The sequence below is a fragment of the Penicillium concentricum genome (assembly GCF_028827145.1).
Source record: "Penicillium concentricum strain IBT 3081 chromosome Unknown utg000002l_segment0_segment0, whole genome shotgun sequence".
NCBI classification, from domain to species: Eukaryota; Fungi; Ascomycota; class Eurotiomycetes; order Eurotiales; family Aspergillaceae; genus Penicillium; species Penicillium concentricum.
The window spans coordinates 9553645-9580104 of record NW_026622755.1 but is presented as its reverse complement, the minus strand read 5'-3'; the positions used below and the strand labels follow the sequence as shown (position 1 = coordinate 9580104).

Here is a 26460-nt window from a genome sequence, read left to right as displayed (position 1 = left end):
TAGTGCTGTCGTCACCAAGCATAAACCCAACTGTACAACCCGTCTATATAACATATAGGTGCGCAATCCACACCTAAAATATTATATAATATCTACGTTTAATTCACTTTCAATCTTAGATCGAAAACAAAACAGAATCATACATAAAATCCTTAGCATACGTAGGCTACATACGTAGTGCGCGTTGATGACGCGGATGACTCCACCCTCAGCCCACTTTGGGCTTCAGAATCTATACATATCTGACTCTTATACTTATATTCTAATACAATCTTACTATACAAATCATTCACTAATCTAATATTGTACAATCCATTCTACTTGCCAATCACAGACCCATCGCATCCCGAATCTGCCGCATGGTCTCCCGACTGTTGGCCCGCGCTGCTTCGGCTCCCTCTTCGGCTACCGACTCCAGGTACCCAGTCTTATCTTCCATGATCGTAATATACCGATCCCGGATCTCCTGCAAATGGTATGCAATCCGGTCTGCAACATGTTCCTTGAGCGCGCGGAGACTTGCGGTGTGGAAATCAGCCGCAATCGCTTCGCACGATACACCTTCCAGGTGACTTAGGATCTCGATGAGATTAGACACGCCAGGTCGAGAGATCGGGTCGTAGGTGATGCTCGCTGCCGAGTCTGTCAAGGCTACCTTGACTTTCTTGCGGATTTCGGCCGGTGAGTCGGTAAGAATGATCCGGGATTTCTCATCGGCGTGCGATTTGGACATCTTGGATGTGGGTTCCTTAAGGGACATCACTCGTTTGGCAGGAGCTGGTCAATTTAGTATCTGGTCTGCTCATTCTGTTCCTGCTGGCACGGGAAAGTTGTTATCTTACATATCAATGCCTCTGGGATGGGGAAGATAGGCCCGTAGAGGTGGTTGAAGCTGTTCGCGGTATATCTGGAAAACTCCAGGTGCTGTCTTTGGTCTTCTCCGACGGGGACATGGGTAGCTCTGCTGACCATTAGTAAAGAACGCGCCAGTATAGACGAGGAAAATACCTGTGCACAAGGATATCAGCAGCTTGTAGTACTGGATAGGAGAAAAGACCAAGTCGCAGTTGTGCCCGTGCCGCCGAATCATCAAGTGTGGCATCGTCTGGTAGTTGTAGTTTACTCTGGACGGTGTCAATAGAATGCCTTTTATAAAAATTACGGGACCGCTCACCTTCCACTGTGTCATACGTGACAGATACCCCATGGAAGCCACCGTGCTGAGAATCCACATCAACTCAGTATGTGCCGGCACCTGATAGATGTCAATATAAAGTCTCTAAAGTCTCTATTGTGCTTTGGTAGCCGACAGGTATAAAACAGAACCTACACCGGACTGATAGAATATGGTAGAGCGCTTAGGATCCAGGCCCACAGCAAGCAACGTTGCAAAGGCCTCCTTCCTCCATCTCTTCAATTGAGCTGGGTCTTGCGGTACTGTCAATGCATGTAGATCAACAATAGAGAAAAACAGCTTGGTTCCTTCGGCTGCATTTTCCTGGAGCTTCACCCATTGATGTAAAGCTCCTAGATAATTGCCCAAATGAGGCACGCCAGTGGGCTGAATCCCGGAAAATATAATAGGCTCATGTGCTGGCGGCGTGGTGCTTGAGCTGTTCCATCGATGGCATCTCCTTGGGAGAAGGGAGAGCCCGCTTGGACGGATATGGAGATGTTTCACACGCAATGACCCCAGCGAGGCAAATTCACGACGCATCGCGTTGGCAGACATCTCCAACAAACTCTCAATCGGCGCGAGAATGGAATTTCTTAAGTGCAATCACTTCGTACTGCCGTAGCTCCTAATGACCCTGAAAAACGCGAAACGCGATATGTATCACGTGATCGATATCGTACAATGTGTCGGCATAAAACGGTAGTGCGCAGGTGGGCATCATGGTCTACACCTATAGGCTAATTTCACTGCAAATTGATTTCAGAGCACGTCTACTAGGGACCCGGTTGTGTCGAGCAACCTCTTTCAGTATATATAAGCTTCCTTTCATCTGGGCTTAAATGAGAATAGTAAAACAGTAAAATACATATGGCCTAGATCAAAAAAGGCTTTTGAATATAATGAAAATAGCGCCTGCAGCAAAGACACCAAGTCCGGATGTTCACGGGTATACAAGTTCAGCAGTAGATCATTCCATCTATAGACCCTTGCGCTCTCCGAATCGCTCACTGTTCAAAGTATCGAATATCGTGCCGGGGGCCGAGTTGTCCTTCCGCTGACCGAATTGCGCAAGCTCGGGGCGAAGGGCCTCTTCCACCTCGGCGACAGAAGCGTCCATAGCCTTACCAGCATCTGTTTTAGAATCGATGGTTAGTGGCTTGATCAACGAAGACGCCATCGAGGCGAAAAAAGAAAGAAAAAAAGTGTATCCATACCGAGACTATCGTGCTCCCAGATATTTGCCTTCATACCGACTCCGTAAAATGCGTGCTTCCGGAGGAACGCAAGCCACGCCTGCACCGCTTGTGGATTTCCATCCTTGATCTGAACCAGTCGGCGGAGGGTGATACGCTCGAAGTTCTCCTGGCTCTTCTTGTGCACGAAGTTGCTTCGGGGGACGGTCCAGCGTTCAACGATGCGGGGGAGAGGCACAGGCCCGGACACGGGGAGGTTGAGGTAGTAAGCGGCACGGATGGCGAAGTCGGTGAAGAACTCCACGTTACGGACGCTGTATGATCGCAATTGAAGGTCGCAGACCGGGAGGCCGTACTCTGCCTTCCTCCGCAAAGGACGTAGGTATATGGCTTGCACGCTTCGTGGAAGTCGGCTCTCCTCGCCGAATGCTCCTAACCGTTCAGACCTAACCAAACTGTGAGCAGTGATCTTTGATATATTTTGGCATTGAGTCAATCGCGTTGAGTACTAACCATTCCTTAACGCTAGGCTTGATGATCTGCTCGGCTTCCGTCGATCTGAATTGTCTCAATCAGCCACAAACCCAAATTATACTAGAATTGAGGAATATCTCACGCTACTGGAGTAGTCGATGCAGGGGCGGTAGCGGCGGGGGCAGCAACGGGAGTCGCAACGGGTGTAGCGGCAGGGGTAGCAGCAGGAGTAGGGGCCACAGGGGCAGCTTCTGCAGGAGCGACTGGTGTAGGGGTCGGTGTTGGGGCTTGGGTGGGTGTCTTCGCTTGCTCCGGCGGAGTTGGCTGGGTTGGGGATGATAGAGAGCGGAATGGCACAGGCACCTTCCAAGGAGCTGTTAGCGCGGGAATTGTGAGTCAAACAACATGAGCACATACCCTGAGGTGCTTGCTCACTCCAATTAAGGAGCGCGATGTGTATGAGAACATTGTTAATCGTGATTTTGAGGGAGATCCGTTGTTATTAGCGGATGGGTTTTTTCGGGGAGCGAGTCCAGGGCGGTGAGTGGGGAATTTGGATATAGAGAAAGCGCCTGAGACTACGGAGTACTCCGGACAGTGATCTATTTATTTATTTATTATATATTACAATGATACTGATACAATAATGACAAAGGGTGATAGACCAGCTCCCATGGATTGATAATTTATACAATTTTGTCTAAAATCCCGAGTGTGCAACCTTGTGCCCTATGTTACTGTATCTATAGATGTGTTCCATAGGTGATCAACTCTCTTACTTCAACCTTTAAGATGAAATCTTCTGCTCAAAAGACGTCTGGGGTTATCAGACGTAGTTATCCTGCTTATCTCAAATGATTCCTATTATGAATCGGATCATAGCACCCCCGCCAAACTAGCGACCTGGGCAATGGAACCATGTGACTCCGCACTTGGAAACATCGCTTTTTTTTTTGGTGCAATCCTACCTTCCACTTTATATATTCTACTTCTTTATACCCGTGTATACAAGACTGACTTCTGCCAAAATGACAAAAACAGACCTGTCCTCGTTCGAGCGGGCCAACGAAGCGGTTGCGTATCTCAGAGCCAAGTTGCCAGAGGCTCTGCAAAAGCCTCATGTCGCAATTGTATGTGGCTCAGGACTAGGAGGGCTTGCAGATACTATTGACACCGAGTCACGGATTGAATTCGACTATGCATCTATCCCCCACTTCCCTCGCTCAACAGGTTTGGTCATCTATCTTCTTCGGGGTAAAAGAAGAGGTTCTAACATTCCAAAGTCGTTGGACATGCTGGAAAGCTGGTTTTTGGTCTTCTCGGCCAGAAAATCCCTGCAGTGCTGATGGTTGGCCGTGCTCAGTCAGCCTAAGCCCTCATTTCTGCTTGTAATATCACAGCTGACCTTGACTTAGTTACTACGAGGGACACACGATTGATCAGGTGTCATTCCCAATTCGAGTGTTCAAGCAGTTGCAAGTGAATACCGTTGTTTGTACGTTATACATGATCTTTGATGTTACAGAAGGGCAAGAATTAATGATGTTTGGTAGTGACCAATGCGGCCGGTGGTTTGAATTCTGAGTATTCTGTGGGGGATATCGTTCTATTGAATGATGTAAGAGAAAACCCCCGTCGAAGCTATCGTGGAGGTTTTCTAACACCGGGTTACAGCATCTCTTCCTCGCAGGTCTGGCAGGAACTCATCCACTGAGAGGAGCCAACGAAGATGAATTTGGAGTGCGATTCCCACCGCTGTCTGACGCCTATGACCTTGAGCTTCGTCGTCATGTGCATCAGTCATGGAAGAAACTCATTTCACCGGAAAGCAAGAGAAAGTTGCACGAGGGTGTATATGCATTCTGCGGAGGTCCCACGTAAGTCACCCCACCGCAGTCCCTTTGCACTCGATTCTGATAGCATCAAGCTACGAGACAAGAGCCGAAAGCCGCATGCTTCGAATGCTTGGGGCCGACGTGGTTGGAATGTCCACAGTACCGGAGATTGTCACCGCCAGACATTGTGGCTTGCGAGTGCTTGCCTTTAGTTTGGTCACCAACAAGGTCGTGTTGTCTCCCGTACCTCGGGGAGATGATGACTTGCTCCAGAATAAAGCAGCAGCCGAACTGAGCGCTCTTCTGGAGGAGGGCATGGCAGGACACGAAGAGGTCCTTGAAGCTGGCCGCGAGGCAGCCAATGATATGCAGGTAAGATCATTACATCAATTTTGGAAGACCATGAAATTGACATCGATCCAGAGACTGGTTGTCGAAACCCTTGTGGATGTCTTTGATCGTGTTTGAGACTGGGCTTGACATAGATGAATGCATATGATGATCTCAGATCGCAACGATCTAAGTCCAGCTTATTGGGATCCTAGCAGAGGCCCATGTCGTTGAGACGTCGGCCATGGCTAACATAGAGTTGTTGCCATCCCTGGCATAGTTTGACGAAAGTAGAGACCGACAATTCACTTGTTCTTCCGGGTTCTCTTTGCCTGCAGGTCCTTGTAGAAGGACTTCTTTCCGCTTGTTTTGCTGGCTTGGATATCCCTGTATTTGGACTGGAAGCGTTTCGTGCCACGCTCGAGTGCCAATGTTTCCTCGACGAAGTTCTTCTTGCGGTCCTTCTTGACGATACGATTGCTGAAGAACTCGGTAGAACCCTGGATGATGGTTCCGACCTGGGAATACTCTGGCGGTTTGGCCTTGCCATTTTCCTTCTTGTAGTGACGCTTGGGATCCAGCACAGAACGCATCCGGATGAGCTGCAGATCTCTCTTAAGCTCTGGGGTCATTTCTGTCTTCGGGAGGTTGAACCACTCAGGTCCAGCAGTAGGCTTGTCCTATCAAGGGTGACGATTGTTAGCAATTGGCCACAAACATCGCACACCGAGAAAATATAGTAATTGTGATGAATGCTCAGAGTAACTATGAATAAAAAGGCTCTCACTGGTGCAGCACAGTCCAAAACGGACTGCTGACGCCGCATCAAGCGCTTCGCGTTGGGAATATTTTCCTCATAGCAGAAAAAAAAGAAAGACAGAAAGGAGGCAATTGGGTGACTCACGGTATTCACTTTCTTGATCTCAACCTTGCGAAGAGAGTTGGCCAACTCCTTCTGCTTTTGGTCGGTAATCTTTGCAGCATCGACAGTAGCAACATCATCTCCCTGGCGAATGTATGTTTCCAGCGAGGACCCAGGTGACAATTTCGGGATCCTAGTGGAGGTCAGTCTAAATTCTAGCTTATCAAATCTTAAAAGGGTTCCATACCTGATAGATGCCAGATCATCAGTCTCGGTGCTCAGCGTATTGGGACCTCTCAGGCGAGTCTCTGCCTCGAGAAGCAGCTGCTGAATCTGATCATCAGTCAGGTCTTCCTGAACATCCTGAACACATGTTGAGTCAGCCATCCCTGGTGAATAGGGAGGGTAGCAAAAGCTCAAGAAGTTTTAAGGTGAGCAGAGAGAATTTATATTTTTTCTTAGCTTTGCTTGTTCCTTCCCGGGGCCGGAAAAACGTTTGTGAGAAATTTCTGCTTGCCAGAGTGGAGCGGTGTCAGGTGACTAAAGTAACTTGCCTATTTAGTATTCGGTACACGCTAATTGGCTTTCTTTATACGTAGAAACTAAGTACTAGTACTTACTCCCAAAGTACCGTTCTAATGGTACAGCTGTATTGAAAGTCGAAGGCCCCGAGAGATTCACCTATCAGAGGTATTTCTCAAGATATGCCCAAGTTATAGATACAAATGCACATTATTTCCATTGCAACAGAGTATAACAATGCTATAGAACCCTTATACTATTTAAATTAGACCTAATTATCTGCAACTATTACTATCTCAGATATAAATCCCTTATCTCACATCCATACATTGTATAGGTATTATACAACATCAAGCTCGGAGGGGTGTGGCTCCGGGGAACGTCAGACAGCTAAGCTGAACACCAGCTTGGCACCCAACGCGCGACCTGGAACACCACAGGCTTCATATAGTCTCTGACTGTGACACTCATCTAGTACCGTTTTTATATCGCGTCAATTCTTTCTTTGTTCTAAGATCCTCCACCCACCTCCCCGCATCTCACACCGGGTCGCGTCGCATCCTATCGGTCCCTCCAGAGCACCATCTACCCGACACATCCCAGAGCCAGCATGGAGCAATCCCCTCAAGGCACTGCGCAGCAGGGCAGACAGCAGCCGCAGCCGATCTATGATGTTAGAAATGGGGGTCATTATGGTAAGTCCCAAGTTAACCATTGCGCCAAAGCTATGTTGAACGCGCCAGAACTACGCATCGAGTCCGTCAAAGGGCCACTCTGCTGGTTTATTTGCTACTTCTCGGCTATACAATCGATACAAATGGAGACTGACAATGGCCATTATCATAGGTGCTAGCGCAGCGGTATGTCCATTGCGGTGAGCCGCGCGAGCCTTACACCCTTACCTTCCCTCTACGATGATCGCGCGAAATGTCTTGACTAGCAACTAATCAAAGTTGCGTTAAAATAGCTCTCAGCGCAAGGTTATGCGCCAGTTGCCGAGTTGTACACTGGTACTTGGGCCAATGTAAGGCGCCTAAGATGACCAGACACATATTAAGCTCGATACTCATCAGAACTAGGTAAACCAAGGCCTTCAAGGAACTGCCCGTGATATCCTAACGACCTACTGGCAACATGTCATCAACCACCTGGAATCAGACAACCATGACTACAAGATCCACCAGTTGCCATTGGCCCGCATCAAGAAGGTGATGAAAGCGGACCCGGAGGTCAAGATGATATCCGCAGAAGCACCCATCTTGTTTGCTAAGGGTTGTGATATCTTCATCACCGAGCTGACTATGCGCGCCTGGATCCACGCCGAGGACAACAAACGTCGTACCCTGCAGCGATCCGACATCGCCGCTGCTCTGTCCAAATCGGACATGTTTGACTTCCTGATTGATATAGTTCCCCGCGAAGAGGCAACCTCTCATGCTAAACGGTCGAGTCAGGCTGCTGGTACCGCCCCAGGACCTTCTGCTGCCCCCGGTCAGCTGCCCCCTGCCCCGCATGGGGTTCAACCGCACCAGCAGCACATGGGCCCTGCCGACTACGCCTCCCTTGGCCAGCACGGTATGCCTCAGGAGCAGGAATACCGTCCGCAACCTGCCATGTATCCCGGAGCCGTTCAATCAGACCCATCCGCGGCGTATGGTCAGCCTCAGTCCCAAATGTTCGAGGGGATGTACGCCTACCCGCATCTCCCTCCTCAGCAGGTACGTAGTTGTCACATCTCTCATCTTCAGCAGACAAGCTAATTTTGACCGTCAAGTGAATGTGTCATCCGCACATGGTCCAGTCTGTCGTTTTATTCATGTAGTTGATCGCGTTCAAAGGCGAATTTTGGTCCGTTTTCTTTTTGTTTCTTACTGTTCTTACTGTTCTTATTTGATTTATTATTTTATTTTCCCACGCAAGGCAAGGGCAATGCTGTAGTGGTGATTAAGCGACTCCCGATCTTTCTGATATTCCCCAGGAATCTTTTATGTACGGAATGAGCAGGTTCGACCCTGGAAGTTTTATGCATAGAAAAGTGGGTTTCACCAATTAAGCCTCTTCTTTCTTTCTGCTGTCTACCTACCTATGCTGCATAAAAATAAGATGGGAGAGAAGATATCTTAAAAAGAGACATCTAAGTAGAATATCTGAGAAGCTCACTGAAAATACCACTGGGAAGACCACTGAAAGATATCACAAGCATAAGGCCGCATAAGCGGCCAACTATTCTTCTTATAGGTAAACGTGGCATTACACATAACACACTCATAGATTTATCCAGTCTTCTTGAAGCGCGATGAAAGAGTTGCAAACTTATCCACCTTGGTGGGGGCTTGAACACTGCGTGTGAGCCTATTCACGACTAGTTAGCAGGTAATTCACGGCAATAAGATGTAGATTTCAAACCGTACTTTTCCAGCAAAATGGGCCCTTGCATGGCGTCAACGCGTCCATATTTCTTGTTCCTCGTAGAAATGTCGTAAAACTCGTCTGCACTGTCCGCTTGCATCAACTGCACGGTTTGCTGTAGCTCGTCGAGGTTCTCGCGAAGAATCGGGACATTTAAGCTATCCACGAATTCGGCCAGGTATTCAACATCTTTTGCTAATGCTGCCACTCCGTTAGGATTGATTTTCTTCACATCTGGGGATAATGGTTGCGCCTGTATGGCCAGTCAATAAGTCTCTGTTCCAATGGATTAGGGTTTATAAAAATCTCACCAGAATCATGTTGGCAGCATGACTAAGAGCGTCAAAGTAGATAAGCTCTTTGATTTCCGTTGGCAGACCCAACAACGTAGAGTTCATGATATTGGACAAGAAACGAGTCAAGGTTTGCATGTAGTTGCTCGGCTCTGTGGGAGGTGTAGGTGACATCCACTCGTACTCAGCTGTCTCGATAAGATCATCGATTTTGGAATTGACTACCTCGAAGATACGCTTCTCAGCCGCCTTCTTGTTGCTTTTGAACTTTTCAGTAGCCCTCAACGCGATTGAGATGCCGGTGGAGTTCTGTGATCGGGCTGCTGCTAATAAGAGTTCCAGCTCGCGGCAAGCTAGCTCGAAGTGTTCCAGGTTGATTAGAATCTGAACGATCTGACCTAGATATTGCGAGGAAAGACGCTCCACTAAAGTGTCGCAGACTTCTTGTGAAAGGAGGTCATCCAGATCCTGCTAGGTTAGTTGTTGAGTCATAGGTCTTGAGTATGTTGGTTCGAACTCACATTCTTCAGTGTCTCATCAATCACATTTGTATTCGCGAAGCCGTCACTCGCGAAGAGATAAAACTGGTTCAGGAAATTATGGATATCAATGCAACACAGCGGATACATTCGGGAGAATGGTAATATGCATGGGAATCTAAAACAAGTCAATGATCAGCTAGGTCTGAATAAGGACCAATCGGCCCTGGTTGATTTACAACTTACATTTGTTCCTCACGAGGTTGCTCAGGGCTGTACCAGCTGACGTTAAGGACTTTGTCGTACTCCTCTTGGGTCTGTATGGGCATGGGCATATAATCATCCGTTGACACAATCTGGCAGTGTCAGCATCTAAAATAGATTGGTAGGGGGGAGCAGCCGTACCTCCTGGAAATCGTCACTGAATCTTTTCTTCAGGAGTTCGGCATATTTGCCAAAGAGCGTCAACAAGAAGTCATCAAAAACCCGCACGGGGAAGTTCCATGTCTGCGATATGTATATCAGTCATTTGAGCCCATGATAATAGAAATGGGTCTACCTACATTCATCGTCTGCATGAATAGAGCAATCAGATTCTTGATGCTGAGAATACTTTCAGCGTTGTCGACTTCATGAAGTGCTTTCGATATCAACACTACAGCCCCTTGGCACATCGAATCCCACAGCTCGTCAATCTATTTGGAGGCACAGGTCAGATCATTTCTGGAAGGCCCCTCGTTGGAAAGAAAGCAAAGGGAAGGGAAACATGATTTCTTACATCGACGGACGACCTAAGATCGGGGGCTCTTTTCATTGTGGCCCGTTCAACAATGGCAAATCCGGCCATCTCTTCCAAGAGATTGTGCAGACTAGAACCATCTTCATCAACAAGGGTGATGGAAGACGGAAGCAAAAGTTCTTTCTGTCTTCGGCGGGTGGTCGCGTATTCAACTCGGAATTTATCCATATGTCCCAAGGATTGATGGATATGCAAACACTCGAACAGCGGCGTGAAGTCAACCTGTAGATCTTCATTCTGGAGTAGGTCATACTCTTCATCTTCATCGGCCACCAATTCAATCGCAGAGTTTAAATTGAAATGCTCTAGATAAGGGATTCTTTCCGCTCTTTGTTTTTGTCTTGTTTTCCGCTGGTCTGTGTGGAAGAGCGCAATTTCCCCCAGGTATTGAGACATTTCTCGAATGCGATAAAGCCAAGTGTTGAGATCTGACATCACTGCTTCCGCGATGGCTCTCTGTGTCGCGGGAACTGAGCGTTGTATCATGACTGCAATCTTGTATTGAGTCACCCCCTTCAAATGGACATTTTGTAATTCCTCCAGCGCCCGCAACGCTGCGTAGTGGTTTTTCTTTGCCAAAAGATCATGGACTTGGTTGGCTAGACGCAGCACCTCTAAGCAATCCTGAATGGCGCGACTGGTCTCATCAATGTTCTGTCGGTGGCCACGCGACTCCACCAGTGCTTTCTTCTGCTCGGCTAGGCGTTCGGTACTGGTTTGGATAGATTGATTTAAGTCCAGAATCTCTGCTGTCAAGCTCACTGTCCCCTCTCTAATTCGAAGCAGTGAATTGACAGATGAGACGAACTCCTGGTGGTTTGTGTTGCATATGCTTTCGATCTCGGACTCCTTGTTGCCGGCGAACCGGGACAGTGACTGCAGGAGTTGTGGAGTGCGGTTTCCAACGCTGTAATCTCTGATTGAAGGGATGAGCTGATCCAGATAGTCTGTATCGGAGGGTGAGATGATAATCTAAGGACAAGAAAGTCAGTTGAGGTACATCCTCCAACGTGCTCGGCTGGCTCACTTGGTTCAAAACATGTGGCTCATTGAGCATTGGAGCCATGGGTGGCATAATGGCTCAACTTCATAGCCGAAGGAAAGCCCGATAGTCAATACTTCCCACTTGCTAGGCTTGCAACTTTATCTAGAGTAGATGATCTCAAGCTTATAGGTACTCATTGACGTCCACAGGCGGTCAGACGTTCGATCTGCCACCAATGTGCATTACCGCCTTTGAAAGGCGACTTGCCAAGGTTGATGCCTGATATTTCAAGCGTTGGTGCCATCTGATCTAGGCCACCACTTTCGACATCGCTCTAACTAACTATACTCGGCCCAACGCACGGCGTACTATAAACATTCTCTATAATTAAAGCTCTTCCGACCGTACAAATCTCCATATTTGATAAGATTGAAGCTATTCTTACCTTGCAAATCTCTGTACTCACCCGATTATAGATGATTTGGAACCTCTCCGACGGCGCAAGTCTCCCTAATCCACCCCTAGGTATTGAAGCCCGCATAAATCTTTATATTTGAAGAATCTGAAGCTATCCTCGCACAAATCTCTACATTTTACTAAGTCCTAGGCGCTAAAGCTGTCCTAGTCGCATAAATCTCTTAAAGTCATGCCCGACTACTTCCAGAGCCGCTACAAAAAGCTTCAATTTTCCTCGGTGGATGTCTACAGAAGATTTGCGCTAGTCCTATTCCGTACTAGCGTCGTCATTAGCGTCAATGTCTATACTTTCCAAGGTTCCAACATATGTACCTACCTAGGTAAGTAGTATAATATGTATAAGATTCATTCCTTTTCTCCCTGCACATGGTTTTAATCTGCTTTTCACACTATTCTATATAATTGCTTTTCTTACAGACTGTAAAGACAACAGTGCTTTGGTCGTACAATGGCATATATAGCACGAATCTCCTACGTAGAACATTGAGACTTTTGATTAAGCGAATGTGAAAAGAATAGCAATTTCCACCCAAAGTCTACACGCTTGTGACCTGTTTATTTGGCGGGGTACCTAAATAGTTCGTTTGTTGCGTGCTTAGTCGCCTTGTTGCAGCCATAAACGAAGTATATATAGAGTAGATTATTTCCCTCGCCAACGCTGACCATCTTTCTCTTTTATTTTCCTGTCACCCGTCCTTTCAGAAGTCGCTTCTGTACCCTCTGCATCTTCAATCGCTTCATAGCGCTCTCCCGCCCTCGTGGAAACCATTTCCAAGCCTGTATGTCCCAAGATCGTTCTTTCAACACTATGGTCGGCTCACCTTCGCGTTACTTTAGATTCAAACATGGAGAAGCCCTCGTCAACTCGAGGCTCGCCATCTGAGCAGCTAACTGCTTTCAACCCCATTGGGTATGATGCTTTCGCTAACCGGGGAGATCCCGTTCCGTTCCCTGGAATTGGTTCTATCCGCCCAATCGGGTAAGTGCTCGTTTATACATTCATTAAAGAAACAAAGCCCTAACACTTTATGGCGTTACAGTGATCCGTTTGCTAGTTGGTCTAACGAGCGCTCCGCGCCTACCTTACCTTCTCAAACGATCCCTACAAGCTCTGCTTCCGGTTATGCCTATGCGGCCCAGGCGTTCGACCCCTCCAATGCGCTAACTCAAATTGCGCCCGCAACTCTTGACCAGGCAAATACTCATGCATCGGCCAACCAGTTTGAGTATTCGTCGACTTCCCCACAGCTCTCTCCTACAAATGCTGGTTCTGGTGGAATGCGATACTCGCCTTCTCATGTCCAAGCGTCTCGGTCTGTGGATCAAATGCAGTACTCACCTCATGCATTGACTCACAATCGTATGCATTTGGGTGATCCACACTACCTGCTTTCTCCTGTTCAGACAGCTATTGCCAACACTCGCTATTCACCATCTCGTGAGGGAATTAGTTATGAATATAGCCCTAGCCCGGCTTTCATATCTAGCTTGTTCGCAAACACTCACGGTCCCGCAACTGGAGATGCAAATGTTGCACCTGCAAATGCGCTGACTTATGGAAGCACCGATCACCAAGCTGGTCGCAGCGCTGGTATCCCCGCTTCACGATCCTTCAGTGGTGGAATTCATGAATCTACCGAGAAGAATCGATCCTTTATCGTGCACAATGTCCCTCTCGACACTTCGCACCGCTCTATCACTATGATGCTCCCTGTAAGTTGCAATACTAACCTGATAATGGGATAGACAAGAGCTGACTTTATCAAGATTGAGGAGTATCCTTCCCTTGAGAATGTTTGCCTCAAGCAGCTTGGGACTAAGGGCGTGTTCTCGTTTTCCTTTGGCGATCTTCGAGATGCCATCAATGCCATGAACAAAATTCGCTCAACCCGTCCTGGATGGCGCGTCTTCCCGTGCACTGGCCGAGAAATCTCCAACTTGAACGAAACCAATGGATCCGCTTCTGCTCCTTCCGATGGTGCATTTTGGCTTTCTGTGTTCACCACCCAGTGGCTCATGGAGCCTATGGATGGGGTGGTCGAAGATGTTGTTGCCTCCCTTGGCAAACTGCGTTCATGCAAGCTTATCGAGACTGGAACGAACATGAATCGATACCACGTGGAATATTTCAACGTGCGTCATGCGGCTTATGCTTTCTCCTGCCTTGGTGGGTTTAGGCTCGATGTATTTTCTTTTCTTATTTTTCTGTTCTTACAAGCACAATGCTAATATCGGTTTCATGCAGAGTCTTCATTTCGGTGTCTCCCCAATTGACGCGAAAGAAGAGCCTACTTTGTCTCACAATCAAACTCCCAGTCGTGCTCGTGTTTCCCCTCAGAGCCCTGTGACCCCATACCACCTCGTGTCCAAGGAGAACGAGGTCGAGGAGAAGATCGACATTTCTCCTTCTTTTGAGGAGGGCAAGACGAATCCAGAGCACGCGATTGATCTCGATCGAATCAGGCATGGACTAGATGTTCGCAGCACCGTAAGTTTTCTCCACTCTGCCGCCAGACCGATTTCTCACATATTGTCTCATTTACAGGTTATGATCCGCAATATTCCCAACAAGCTTTCCTCGGTATGACTATCTCCATCTTCTTATTAAGACCATGAAGGCTAATCCGATGTGATCAATAGGAACAGCTCCAGCGGATCATTGATGAGTCCAGTTATGGGAAGTATGACTTCCTCTATCTTCGCATGGGTAAGTTCTTCTCGATGATTTATTTGCTTGTTCTAGCTAATGCGGTGCCTAGATTTCACTCATCGTTGCAAGTAAGTTCTGAGTGTTCATTGTTGGTTTTCAATGTTACTGATCCTTTGTCCTTCTAGCGTTGGTTATGCGTTTATGAACTTTGGCGATGTGAGTAATTCTGCTGAGATCCCTTTCATCTGACATCCCTTTCGTCCGATATTTTACTAACATCTTGTGTAGCCAATCGATATTCTCGATGTAAGTTATATCACGGGTCAGTGTGTGGCATGTACTTACCAGTTTCCCTTAGCTTGTTCGCGCTCGACAGGGCAAAACTTGGTATGACCCTCCTCATCTTCCCCAGAAAATTGCACGTTTGCTGACTTGAGACAATTACAGGCCAAACTGCATCTCCACAAAGAGAACTGAGGTCTCTTATGCTAGTTCGTGTCCCATCCGTGATCAATGGGAATGATTTCTGACAAGTTTCAATAGCACTCCAAGGGAAGGACGCTCTGATTAGCAAATTCCGGAATAGCAACGTTATGACCCGTCCTCATGAAGAACGACCTCGAGTAAGTCTCATCCTTTCTTGTCTTATTGCAGTCTCGATATTGACTGAATATAGCTTTTCCATATCAACGGCCCTCGTGCAGGAACCGAAATGGCTTTCCCAGGCCCCAATGATGCCAGTAAGCTGCGTCGTTCAGTTGCTAGCACTACTCAGCAAGGTAAGATATCAGGCCCTTTGACTTGTCAACCTGTCCTGACCCCTTCATAGGCCTCTTCGCACCTCGCACCCGAGGTCCCACTACGCCTCGCAACAACCGCACGCGTCCTCAGTCTCAGTCATTCAGCCAGACACCCCGAAATCGAGGTTATATCCGCACTCCCCGGCATTCTGCTGGACGATCGGTCCAGCATGCCCCTGGCGAGTTTGCTTCGATGCAGGCAGAGGATCGTCAATTTACCTCGCAGAAGAATTAAGCCCTCACCACGAGGCTAACAACCCCCATTCTTCATGGGTTTCTGCATTGAAAATTCAGTTCAGTTCGCGCTTTCCTCGTAAAAAATGCTCTCGTCGACGAATAATCCGACAATCCATCTCTGTCCTGTTGGACCCGAACAGACTTCAAGAGACATTCGCCGACAAATCTTCGATCCTCAGTTCTGCGACAAATGAAAACCAAAAAACCAAAAAAGAGTCCAAGGCTTGGCTTGAAATTGACAATTGCGTTCCCTTTTTTTCTCTCTTACCTATGAAAAAGATTACGATTGACTGTGTTCGCCCGGTCTACTCGAGAGGGCAACACAGACTTCGTTATCCAAAAAAAAAAAGATGAAAAGAGAGAAAAAAAACCCCCAAAACATCTGGGACTTCAGTTCATTTCCCCTTCCACCAAATACATTTGGCCAACAGAAACTTCATGTTTCCTACCATTAACTGTGCTCAACATTAATGGCCTCGTTGTGCCTTTGCCATTCTTGGCCTTGCGTCTTTGCGTCTTTGCGTCTTTGCGTCTTCTGCTTTTTCTGCTTTTGCTATTTCTATTGCTTTTTTCTGAAAATCTGGAAAATCTGGAAAAAAAAAATGAGGGAGCTAGTTAGCCAAATGAAATGTTTGATTATGTTAAGTCTAATGGTAGAGAGTAGAAGTAGAAGACATAAAAAGTACGTCGGGAAAAAACCCACTTTTCATCTTTTCCAACTCCCTACACAAAACATGGACTCCAAGGAAATCCTAGCAGTCCACTCAACGTTGCATTTAATCTTTCACCGCAACAAGAATCAACATCGCCGAACAAAATGGTGGAAATGGTTATCCGTCTTGAAGCGCGCCACCTTGGATCTCGCCCGATCGGGGGTAAAATCCCACCTGGCCACTCACATAATCCCAAGATGTTACATGTATGAATAGTCCTACTATTTTGTCGAATTAGACTGACTTTTTACTTAGCGCTTTTTCAACTGTAGTTGCCGATAACCAGTTCTCTACCCTTGGAATCGTGCTTCTAGCTGCCTTGGCGCGATTGTCGAAAATTACCGGGATCAGTCATCAGCTGAAGGTGCAACCTGTGGCAAGCAAGTCTAAGATTACTCCGGTTATCGCAAAGGAAGATCTTGGAGAACGCATTCGTCGGATTGATGAAGCGCCACTCACCCGCCCGGTCAAGGTTTTGCAGTCTGATATCAAGGTCTCCAAGGTATCCAAAGTCTCCAAAGTCTCTAAGAAGACCACGGAAAAGCTCACCGAGGATGGTGTTTCAAAAACTACATCGAAAAAGAAGAAGAAGAAGAACGCTATCGATGATTTATTCAGCGGTTTATTTTGAGTCTCATACCCCTCTATGTACAGTGTTTGCTTTTTTACGGATTCCAAGGGGTGTATGTCCAGGCGTTGTATTTCTATGTTGAAATATTGTTTTTTTATGAATAATGAGATCGAGATCGAGAGAAAATAACCTCCCCCAGTAAATTGACAGCAACATGATTAGCAGTTGCCCACGCCATACTGTAGAGATATTTGGGGGAGAAAACGGTCCAGATGAAAAGATGCGTCCGGAGGGCTGTACAGGCGGCCATGACAGAAACCAAGGACATGGTGACATGGAAGGTCAACAGTGCTGAGGGGTTCTGTTCTGCGGGATTCGTCGGCCGGAGACGATGGCTCTGTGAAGCCCACCAAATAGGTCCTGCCCAGTTGCTTGCGAAGGTGAGAATCCCCACGAGTACCACGCTGTAGCTGTCAATACCGTTATATCCACTAGCAAGGTCCACAGAGGAGATTGCGTTGGAGCCGCCAAACGCGAAGAACGTCATGTATTGGAAGATCAAGGTAGTGATCGTCACTTCAATCCCGGTGAGGTTCATGGAAGAGAGAATCCCGGCCTGGATTCGGAAAATGAGGAACAACGGGACGTTAGTGGCGCGAGACTGCGTCATTAGGAAGATGTGTAGAGCTTCATGGATTGTATCATGTGGTCCTAGAGATTCTGGTCAGTAAGGACTCCGAGCTCGGAGGAAATCTAGGACATGTATGGGCTTACCTTGGGCAACTCTGGATCGTTTTCTGACAAAGAGCGCTAGCAGAACAACGAGAGCAAGTCCGTAAAATACAAGTCTGGCATGGGAAACCAATGATAGACTGTACGGCCATTCCTTCACAATTTGCGAGATGAACGTCCCATCAAGGAGTTCGGGGGATTCCGAAGTCACAAAGTGCAATTTGAATGTAAAGGCCAACACGACAGGAGCCAAGGCACCGAGCTTCAAGATCCCAGAGATTGGTATACTCTTGAGAAGATGACGACCGGCATCCACATATGTGAGGATATAAAGACCCCAGAAGATTTCTGGATGGCGCACAAAGAAGGTGCGAGCAATATCAGGTTCAGCCGCGAACTTCTGTCCCGTTTGGTTCCAACGTCGCAAGAGCCGCTGAGTGATTGCGAGCACAAGGATCATGCATTTGTTAGACCAAGATGCTAATGATCCAAAGCGTTTGCGTGACACCGGGTTTGCAGATGATTGCGATTTGATATGCAGGTAGACAATCCATCCCGAGCAGATCCAATACCAGAACTGTTGCTCTTCCTCCACATAACTACTCGCAAACATCATCATCCCACAAGTGATGATCATGAGCATCAAAAACATCCCGGAAGATCCGTGACGGGTGCATTCCTTGTATGTGGCCGGAAGTACAAGCAGGCCTGCAACTCCCGTGATCAACAGACCCAGAACGAGTCTCGAGACATCGTAGTTACTAGCAGTTCGGCTCATAACCTCCTGTGCAATCTTTAAGAAATGCAACAAAGCGGGTCCAGCCGTAGAGTAAGAATCATCTGCTTCATCCCTGCTAGAGAGAACTTGCTGGACTCGGGCCCAAGCACATTGAGCTCCCTCAATACCTGATGAAACTCCCGAAGCACAGGATGTAATGCTATCGGGACTAAACGTAGATCCAGGGAATGTAGTTGTCAATGTGTTCAATAGCTGCTCGGCATTTTGATATAAGATTCGAAGTTTATGAGAACCTATTTCCTAGTCAGTTCGTTGTTGTCTTTCGCTTTTGGTGCGTTTAGGAATAGAGTCCATACCATTATCCCACATCTCCAAAAAGTCCGGGATGAACACACCAAGACTGTTTAAAGGAATTGGGATACCAAGAAGCCCCGCCAAGGTTGGAGCAATGTCCGCTTGCTCAACCGTCTGGTAATACTGCATATCGCCTGACGGTTCCGTGGGGCTTTCTCTGCGGCCACCCAAGGCTTCGAACTTGGGTGACACGAAAAGCAACGCGGGGGATGTTTCACCGGCAGAGGATCCGCCATGGTTTCCAGCCTCGTTCATGCCATGATCTCCACACAACACGAAAAGTGTGGATTGGAGATGGTCTTGTTGCTGCATTGCAGTATATATTTCAGTCACCACAGAGTCCATCTCATGCTGTTTCGGTATCATGAAGGGACTATGAGAGTTAGAGGTTGAATGAGCAGCTAATAATGAGGTAGAGAGCTGGATTTACCTTTTCGGGCCAGCCTTATGTCCTATATGATCCAGACCCAGGTAATGCATGATCAAAGCAGACCAGTCATCCTGGGCAAGCTCGTTAGGAACGTGTCGAGTCACATTATGATCTACTTCGGTGAAGTCCTGCGAGAAGAAGCTCAGTTTCAATACTAATACTGCGGATACACAAACACCTAAAGTACAACTGACCGACACGAAGAAGCTTGTAGTTCCATCAGCTCGGTCAAACATCCCCGGGAAGAGCTTGAGCCAAGTGTCGTCCCCATACATCACAAGCCGTCCTCCTGCGGCCTTTATTTGTGCCAACCAGGTGTCCTGGTATGCCAGTGTTGATGTGGTGTCTGATTCGGCAATGTTGAGAATAACATCTAAAAATGATGGAACTGAACCAGTTGTGATGGCCTTTAACCGAGGCATTGTAACAGTCGGAGAGCTCGCATAGGCAGTGAACGGCAATGCAGCACCGGACCGGATCAAGCTAGTATCAAATCAGTTATTTATTTCGAATAATAAAAGGGTGCATTTCAAACGTGACACTCACCTCTGTGTAAACAAGAAACCCGAGTCGTTCGAATATACAAAGTCGCTAGATGTGACAGCTTGTTAATTACTGGTATAGTTGGGGGTTGAATGATTCCAACCATACCTCCGTAGCGCATCAACCACCATGAAGATAACTTTGTCAAACATCGCAGGTGCTGTAGCATTTGCGCCTGTTTCATCAAAAGTCGCTAATCCAGGGATCAACGGCTTATAAGGGAAGAATCCTGAAGAGAAGGTAAGTATGCCCACGGGCACTAACAAATTGGCAATGACCGTCGTCCAGCTGCGGAAGCCCGCCATTTTGCAAATTGACTGGCTTTAACACTGGCAGGACGGATTTGATGTAAATAACCCCAAATCAAATGGACATGTCGAACTGTCCGGGGGATCCAAAAGGAGGCAGAATCATGTTTATGATCGACGCGCACCACCACACCGCCTTCTCGAGTACCTTGTATATTATACTCCATATAGAGGTCTACATTTACTATTTACTTCAAGATTTGACCCCTCTATTCATAAGATAGAAGTGAACAGTGTTGGATGATGCCACAAATTCGCTAATTAATCTTGACTAGGGTTGCTTATCAGTGATTTGGAATTTAAGAGCAACCTATATTGGCTCCCCGGCCACACTAAGGTTATTCTTTTCCCACCGAGCAAAATCCAAGTAATATCTCAAGCCTTTAATGAAAAGGAATGGTATATCAGACATAGACTATGAAACATATGTACGTGAATCGCAGGTGTAATCGTGGACTCCCAAACGCCTTTTTCTTCTTTCCGCCACACCATCTCATCAATAATCCATTCGTTGCCCCTCACTCGGCACACGCCTCACTTCCTCTTGGGACCCTTCATGGTTGTACCGAGACGCTTTTGGAAAACAATCGAGTTGCGGGGCTTCTGGTTGCGCTTGTGCACACGCTCCGGCTTTTTCTTGGACTTAAGTGTGTCGATATCCATCTCTGTGTTGGGCGGGTAAGCATTCTGCAGTGGAGGTATGATTCATAAGTTGAATTGTCATAGACTAACCTTCACTGTCGGCGGTCTGGGCCTTGACTGCTGTAATATGAGGTAAGTAGGTATCCTTGAAATATGATGGTAGTATACATACCATCCTCGATCTCTTGCTCTTTCTTTGATTTCTTAGGGGCTTCAGGCCGCGGCTGTGCTGCAAGCTCCTGTAGTTTGGCAGCGAGTCTCTCGGTTCTGGCATCGACCACTGGGCCGAAGATCTTGGTGCGCAGATTGGCTCTGTTGCGCTTGGAAACGCTAGCTCGGACACTTTTGGCCATTGTATGAAGATATAGAAGGGGAAAAGGGGGTAAATAGGGTATCAAGATGTGAGGATATGGGCAAGAATGTTAAAACCGATGTTGAAACTGATGTCGGGTGGGAAATAAAATGGTCAAACTGATAACACAATCAACTTTTTTTTTCCGATAGGCTCGTCTTATGTCATCCGGAGACCGCACTTCCAAGGACGGGTTCACCTCCGAGTGTCGACTCGACCTCACCCTTTTGTGACTGGGGTTTGTGGCCTTTCGCATTTTCACTCCAGTCGAGAGATGTATCGATGCAGAGCCCTTACAATTGGCCTGGCTGAATTGGACCCTTGTCTCTCGAGGAACCCTGAACCAAGTCCTTGATTGCTTTCGCACTTCTCTTATCTGCGCGCGCAGTCATAAGCAGCCATGTCGACCAGCCTGTCGTCAGAGGTTGCAACACTCACGGCCTTCATCAAACCTCTTACAAATCCACAGCTGAAAGATTTGTTGAGGTATGAGGGCCTCCAGGTATCCGGGTTGAAGGCAACCCTACAGTTCCGCATTATTCAACGTTCGTTAATTCTCCCCGACTCTTGTTATGGCTCGTCTATTCTATCCTTTGCATGTTTTGCAATCCTTTTTTCTTCAACTCCCTGTTTCGCAGCCTATTCTTGCAAACATCTTTATACTGACCAACGAAATAGGCATCCAATCCCTCGCGGAATCCGACCCTGTCAATTTCGATGCTCTAGCCAGGCGCATTCGTGCGACTGCTTTCCCAAACACTGTGCAATATCAGTCACCCTCTAGACCACAATACCAGCCGTCACCTGTCTCTCAATCTCCTGCACAAACTCGACCTGCGCCGCTTGGGGTCTCCATGTCGCCTCACCCATACTCGTCCGGTCCGAGTGCTCCTCTCATGAATCCTCCTACGGCGGCTCATATATCTCCAGGTCCTTTGATTTTCAAAGAAAGTCCATTTTACACAATCCTGGAGCCTTTGACCGCAGTTGTGGAATGTAAAGGTATGTTGCTTTGCATTTTTGGAGCTTGTTGAAGATCCGTATCTAATCTTATCCAGTTCGCGAACAAACACGGGATAGTGTTGAACTGAAGGTCATGCTATCTCAGCAAGTTGCCTATAGCCTGCAAACAGACGCAAATCTTCGAGTAATGGTTTATTGCGCCGGTGATTCAGGCCTCACACAATACACCAAGTCAGACATTGCATTTCCACATCAGGTGGAGCTCAAAGTAAATCTCGATGAAGTGAAAGCCAATCTGAGAGGTCTGAAAAACAGGCCGGGGACTACACAACCTGCAGATGTCACGAACTTGATCCGCAAAAAGCCCAATTACCCAAATAATATCGTCATGACTTACGCGTTGACACAAAAGGTTGGATGAACTCCCTCCATTTCTACTTGGTAGAGCATCTGCTAGGCCGATTGACTAACTCCATACACAGAAATTCTTTGCGCTTGCCAACCTCGTGAAGCAACATCCGACCGAAGATCTTGTATCGCAGTTGAAGACACGGAAAATCATCTCGAAGGAGCAAGTCTTGCGCGAAAGTAAGAATCCCCCCGTTCCCTTCCCTATATTATATCATGCTAATCTAGATCTCCAGTGCAAAATCGCGCAAACGATTCGGAGATTGTCGCGACATCAAGTGTCATGTCACTTAAATGCCCTCTATCTACCCTGCGCATCCAGGTACCTTGCCGCTCTATCGTTTGCACACACAACCAATGCTTCGATGCATCTTCATTCCTTGAATTGCAAAAACAAGCTCCAACTTGGACCTGCCCTGTGTGTTCCAAATCGACTAGCTTTGAGTCTCTGCAAGTTGACCAGTAAGTCCCACGTGCCTCTCATTGACATATCTATTTCTTTTCCTGACTGATCGCATAGGTACGTTGATGACATCCTTCAGTCAACGTCATCGGACATCGATCAAGTCACGGTTGAGCCCGACGGTGTATGGTCAAAGCCCAGTGATTCTGACGCAAACAAATTGGGAGGGATGACTCCCACATCAGATGACGATGACGACGACCTGATCGAAATCAGCGAACCAGGTATGCCTACTGTAAAACAAGAACCAGGAGCCCCGAAGACCGCCCTGGAGCGAACACCTGCGCAGTCGCAGTCGCAGTCACGAGAGGCATCAACCCCGTCCTCTGTGATGCGCATGTCCAGCAAAAAGCGACCTATTTCTCAGGTCATCGACCTGACTGAAAGCGGCGATGAAGATGAAGAGTCTCCTGCGCCACCTCCTAAAAGGCAAGCTACAAATCTGCCTTCCCGAACTTTTTCTCGTCAAGATTACCATATCCCGCCTGCCAGCAGCCCTCTGAATGGCGGATCATACCCACCATGAATTTAGATTCTTATTCTAGTCCAGCTTGTGTCAAGCTGACGACCAAATCATTGGTCATTTCTTTTTCTGGTGCATATTTCCATGGAGTTATTGGCGGGTGGAGTCTTCAAGATATCACAAGTGGCTATGTATCTAAGGGGCAATTGTATCATTTTAGTTTTAATCGGTCAATCAACGGAAATATATTGGCCATGACTATCTGTCTTTGTATTTAAATAGCACAATCAAGAAGTTCTATTTCCTTGTATAGATCAAAAGGCCAATATCAGGTGGATTCCGGCCTGGAGTTAGCTTAGACCCCCCCCAGCTCCCGACTCCCCAGCTCCCGACTCCCCAACTCCCTCCAACTCCATTTCCAGTCCTTCCCATCAATACTCCGCCATTCCATACATCAACCCGGACCACTTGTTCATTCGCTAGATTTGGTCGCCTTTTGACTCTTTCATAATGTCAATCGATTCAACCTCCCCGTTAAATACCGATCCAAATGCCCGCGTCTTCAGCTCCTCATGCTTCGACTTCCTACTCATAGAATTGGTGCCAATGGCCGAGCGCATGGCAAGGGAACTTGCAACCGAGGGAAAGGAAACGGAAGACGAAGAGGTTAGAGAGACGACATTCTTCCGTCTAGAGTCTCTGGGTTATCGTGTTGGACAAGGTCTTGCGGAGCGGTAAGCCATTAACGTCTATCTCCTTTTACACCAACCCCTTTGCATTCTCTTGCAGCCCTACAGCGTGCTAACCTGTGTCAATTCTCTCTAGCTTCGCCCGCGACCGTCCTCGCTTTACCGATAATCTCGACGTGATCAAGTTCCTCTGCAAGGATCTGTGGACAGTCCTATTCAAGAAACAGGTGGATAATTTGAAAACGAACCATAGGGTATGTGCAATCCAGAGATAACTGTTGTCGGGGAGAGGCGGCATAAATCCACTTGCACAGATGTCCATGAAACTAATGCGGGCCATAAATAGGGAGTCTATGTTTTGACCGATAGCGCGTTCCGACCATTTGGTAGGATGAGCATGGCAGTGCGGAGTGAAGCAATATCCATGGCGCAGGCAGTAAGCATATCCCTTTTGCAAATTAATGAGGATATCTTGGCTTATAGATTCATCTAGTACCTCTGGTTTCCTTGCGGTATCATCCGGGGCGCATTAGCGAATTTGGGTATCAACACGACTGTGCAGGCCGAGACCTCAGATCTACCAGGTGCAACCTTCCAGATCAAAACTCTCCAGCCTCGGCCTTGAACGTGAAAATGGTTGCGCCTGGGCCTGGGCTAGCCCTTCAACCAATTTACGCCTATTGTATGACTTATGACAGTTCCATCTTGCAAAGACCTTGTGGTTCATTCAATTTACTACAAGGGTCATTGATTATTCCAAGTCTCTTGGCTACATGAGACAGGATACCGAAAAACGCCCGAATATGAACAGTGAAATCTGTACTTCTTTCCATTGCAGGTTGGTTGCTACATATATTTGTGCTAAACCTACCCATCTGTCGGACCGTACACTACTCGTGTCTGCTCATTGTTCATAAACTCGTGGTCTCGCATTTAAAGCCTATCTTTCCGGGAGAGGATTGGTTAGCAACGCTCTGCCATTTTCCGGTGTCATCGCGGCCGTGGAAAACCCAGAGAGACATGTACCGACACAAAAGAGACCCACCTGATATACATGATGGATAACAGACAGGGGGAGGGAGAGCTTACTTTGGTGGGGAGTTCTTGGCGAACTCAACACCCTTCTCGATGTTGCCCTGAAGTCCCTTGACGCAAGCCTCAAGGAGCTTCTTCTCCTGCTCGGTAATACCGTCAAGGATGTTGATGGCCTTCTCGGCACCGTTGGGCTGGATCGAGCATGTCAGTTAGTTGTCTTAACACACTGGAAAATTGAAGACTTACACCGAGTTCCACGGGAGTGGAGAAGAAGTCAAGACCGGTAGCCTTGGCAATCTCATCACCGCCGGCAACACCGGGCAGGTAGACGAAAGTAGGCTCAACAATGCCCTTCTCGCCCTTGGAAGCCTTGATGACAGCCTCGGCGAATCTAGTATTTGTCAGTCACCGTGGTAGCTCCGGATTAGCGGGGTAAACATACCTGAAACCGGCAAAGGCCATAGACAGAGTAGCGGAACCAGCACCGTCCTTGGCCTTGACGACCTCGTCACCACCGAATTGGACACCTATGGAATGAATATCAGCAAATGCATCACACAGAAAGGACAGTTCACATACGGTTGACAAGAGCATCGTAACGGTCAGCGGGGATCTGGAAGTTGGGGGAAACCTTGCTGAACAGAGGAACAATGGTCTCGCCAGAGTGTCCACCAATAACGGGGACGGTGGCATCAGAAGCGTTCTTGACGCCGGAGAACTCCTGGGTGAAGGTCTCGGCACGAACGACGTCCAGGGTGGTCACACCGAACAGACGCTTGGGGTCGAAGACACCGGCGGCCTTAAGGACCTCGGCGGCGATGGGGACGGTGGAGTTAACAGGGTTGGAGATAACAAGGATGAAAGCCTTGGGGGCAAACTCGGCGATGTTCTCGACGAGACCCTTGACAATTCCGGCATTGACCTTGAAGAGGTCGTCACGGGTCATACCGGGCTTGCCTAGATGTTACCATAAGACGTTAGCAAAGCATCACATGCCGATTATCGGATCTACTCACGGGGAATTCCGGCGGGGATGACAACAACGTCAGCACCGGTCAGAGCGAGCTTCAATCCATCATCCTTGGGGAGGTAACCAGTGATTTTCTAGTCCACTGTTAGCAGGCTTATTCACCATGCTTGCGGGGTATACGTACGGCAACCGAGGAGATGTGAGAGAGATCTGCAGCAACACCGGGGGTGTTGACAACATCGTAGAGGGCAAGGTCATCGACGAGAGGGCAAGCCTTCAGCAAGAGAGAGAGGCTAGAGGATCGATTAGCTGAAGTTCATATGACACATTGGAAGCTTTCCTGGGGAAGGGGGAAACGTACCTGGCCAATGCCACCAGCAGCTCCGAGAACAACTAATAACGAATCAGCAAATGATAGGCAAACAATTCAAATAACATACCAGCTTTAACCATGATGAATTATATGTGTGAAAGAGAAAGAAGATGGGGAAGAAAGGAGAGAAGGGGAATCGTCCGATTTATAAGAGGGGCAGTCCCCGGTGAGAGGGGCAACCCCAGACTGT

At 47.6% G+C, this 26460-nt stretch overlaps 13 protein-coding genes across 13 annotated transcripts; 6 read left to right on the top strand and 7 right to left on the bottom strand.

Annotated features, from left to right (window-relative positions):
- Positions 1–328: 328 nt before the first annotated feature.
- Positions 329–1732, bottom strand: N7517_007365 (tryptophan--tRNA ligase MSW1; the record flags this gene model as incomplete). Its single annotated transcript, XM_056725095.1, has 5 exons — positions 329–777; positions 843–961; positions 1009–1124; positions 1175–1255; positions 1331–1732. The coding sequence occupies 5 exons, from the start codon at positions 1730–1732 to the stop codon at positions 329–331; spliced, it is 1167 nt and encodes a 388-aa protein (XP_056581345.1).
- Positions 1733–2153: 421 nt separating this feature from the next.
- N7517_007364 (mitochondrial 37S ribosomal protein uS10m) lies at positions 2154–3312 on the bottom strand (the record flags this gene model as incomplete). The annotated part of the gene is made up of 5 exons (XM_056725094.1): positions 2154–2308; positions 2392–2816; positions 2884–2928; positions 2987–3207; positions 3262–3312. The coding sequence occupies 5 exons, from the start codon at positions 3310–3312 to the stop codon at positions 2154–2156; spliced, it is 897 nt and encodes a 298-aa protein (XP_056581344.1).
- Positions 3313–3872: 560 nt separating this feature from the next.
- On the top strand, positions 3873–5147 carry N7517_007363 (purine-nucleoside phosphorylase; the record flags this gene model as incomplete). The annotated part of the gene is made up of 7 exons (XM_056725093.1): positions 3873–4074; positions 4128–4206; positions 4260–4339; positions 4398–4462; positions 4519–4721; positions 4772–5051; positions 5103–5147. 7 exons carry the CDS (start codon positions 3873–3875, stop codon positions 5145–5147), a joined length of 954 nt encoding a protein of 317 aa, XP_056581343.1.
- A 167-nt stretch (positions 5148–5314) lies between these two features.
- On the bottom strand, positions 5315–6258 carry N7517_007362 (Fcf2 domain-containing protein; the record flags this gene model as incomplete). Its single annotated transcript, XM_056725092.1, has 3 exons — positions 5315–5689; positions 5914–6064; positions 6119–6258. The coding sequence occupies 3 exons, from the start codon at positions 6256–6258 to the stop codon at positions 5315–5317; spliced, it is 666 nt and encodes a 221-aa protein (XP_056581342.1).
- Positions 6259–7003: 745 nt separating this feature from the next.
- hapE (CCAAT-binding factor complex subunit HapE) lies at positions 7004–8170 on the top strand (the record flags this gene model as incomplete). The annotated part of the gene is made up of 5 exons (XM_056725091.1): positions 7004–7088; positions 7240–7253; positions 7361–7417; positions 7473–8111; positions 8168–8170. 5 exons carry the CDS (start codon positions 7004–7006, stop codon positions 8168–8170), a joined length of 798 nt encoding a protein of 265 aa, XP_056581341.1.
- A 496-nt stretch (positions 8171–8666) lies between these two features.
- Positions 8667–11448, bottom strand: N7517_007360 (Rab GTPase-binding exocyst subunit SEC15; the record flags this gene model as incomplete). Its single annotated transcript, XM_056725090.1, has 9 exons — positions 8667–8745; positions 8805–9055; positions 9114–9563; positions 9617–9752; positions 9821–9930; positions 9980–10081; positions 10138–10269; positions 10353–11345; positions 11401–11448. The coding sequence occupies 9 exons, from the start codon at positions 11446–11448 to the stop codon at positions 8667–8669; spliced, it is 2301 nt and encodes a 766-aa protein (XP_056581340.1).
- A 1232-nt stretch (positions 11449–12680) lies between these two features.
- Positions 12681–15520, top strand: N7517_007359 (putative meiosis protein MEI2; the record flags this gene model as incomplete). The annotated part of the gene is made up of 14 exons (XM_056725089.1): positions 12681–12814; positions 12876–13548; positions 13603–14019; positions 14081–14323; positions 14381–14416; positions 14476–14542; positions 14595–14613; positions 14671–14701; positions 14774–14791; positions 14844–14872; positions 14933–14976; positions 15029–15108; positions 15162–15264; positions 15315–15520. The coding sequence occupies 14 exons, from the start codon at positions 12681–12683 to the stop codon at positions 15518–15520; spliced, it is 2100 nt and encodes a 699-aa protein (XP_056581339.1).
- Positions 15521–16256: 736 nt separating this feature from the next.
- N7517_007358 (uncharacterized protein) lies at positions 16257–16866 on the top strand (the record flags this gene model as incomplete). Its single annotated transcript, XM_056725088.1, has 2 exons — positions 16257–16441; positions 16491–16866. 2 exons carry the CDS (start codon positions 16257–16259, stop codon positions 16864–16866), a joined length of 561 nt encoding a protein of 186 aa, XP_056581338.1.
- Positions 16867–16960: 94 nt separating this feature from the next.
- On the bottom strand, positions 16961–19909 carry las21 (mannose-ethanolamine phosphotransferase LAS21; the record flags this gene model as incomplete). The annotated part of the gene is made up of 7 exons (XM_056725087.1): positions 16961–17517; positions 17581–18570; positions 18634–19004; positions 19062–19189; positions 19256–19544; positions 19608–19652; positions 19713–19909. The coding sequence occupies 7 exons, from the start codon at positions 19907–19909 to the stop codon at positions 16961–16963; spliced, it is 2577 nt and encodes an 858-aa protein (XP_056581337.1).
- Positions 19910–20446: 537 nt separating this feature from the next.
- On the bottom strand, positions 20447–20907 carry N7517_007356 (DUF2423 domain-containing protein; the record flags this gene model as incomplete). Its single annotated transcript, XM_056725086.1, has 3 exons — positions 20447–20577; positions 20645–20674; positions 20727–20907. The coding sequence occupies 3 exons, from the start codon at positions 20905–20907 to the stop codon at positions 20447–20449; spliced, it is 342 nt and encodes a 113-aa protein (XP_056581336.1).
- A 399-nt stretch (positions 20908–21306) lies between these two features.
- N7517_007355 (Zinc finger RING/FYVE/PHD-type) lies at positions 21307–23266 on the top strand (the record flags this gene model as incomplete). Its single annotated transcript, XM_056725085.1, has 6 exons — positions 21307–21451; positions 21585–21908; positions 21965–22281; positions 22352–22457; positions 22514–22739; positions 22798–23266. 6 exons carry the CDS (start codon positions 21307–21309, stop codon positions 23264–23266), a joined length of 1587 nt encoding a protein of 528 aa, XP_056581335.1.
- A 447-nt stretch (positions 23267–23713) lies between these two features.
- Positions 23714–24517, top strand: N7517_007354 (trafficking protein particle complex subunit; the record flags this gene model as incomplete). Its single annotated transcript, XM_056725084.1, has 4 exons — positions 23714–23937; positions 24029–24146; positions 24239–24328; positions 24386–24517. The coding sequence occupies 4 exons, from the start codon at positions 23714–23716 to the stop codon at positions 24515–24517; spliced, it is 564 nt and encodes a 187-aa protein (XP_056581334.1).
- A 460-nt stretch (positions 24518–24977) lies between these two features.
- On the bottom strand, positions 24978–26350 carry N7517_007353 (malate dehydrogenase; the record flags this gene model as incomplete). The annotated part of the gene is made up of 8 exons (XM_056725083.1): positions 24978–25118; positions 25174–25318; positions 25370–25454; positions 25507–25884; positions 25944–26031; positions 26082–26190; positions 26259–26290; positions 26348–26350. 8 exons carry the CDS (start codon positions 26348–26350, stop codon positions 24978–24980), a joined length of 981 nt encoding a protein of 326 aa, XP_056581333.1.
- Positions 26351–26460: the final 110 nt, after the last annotated feature.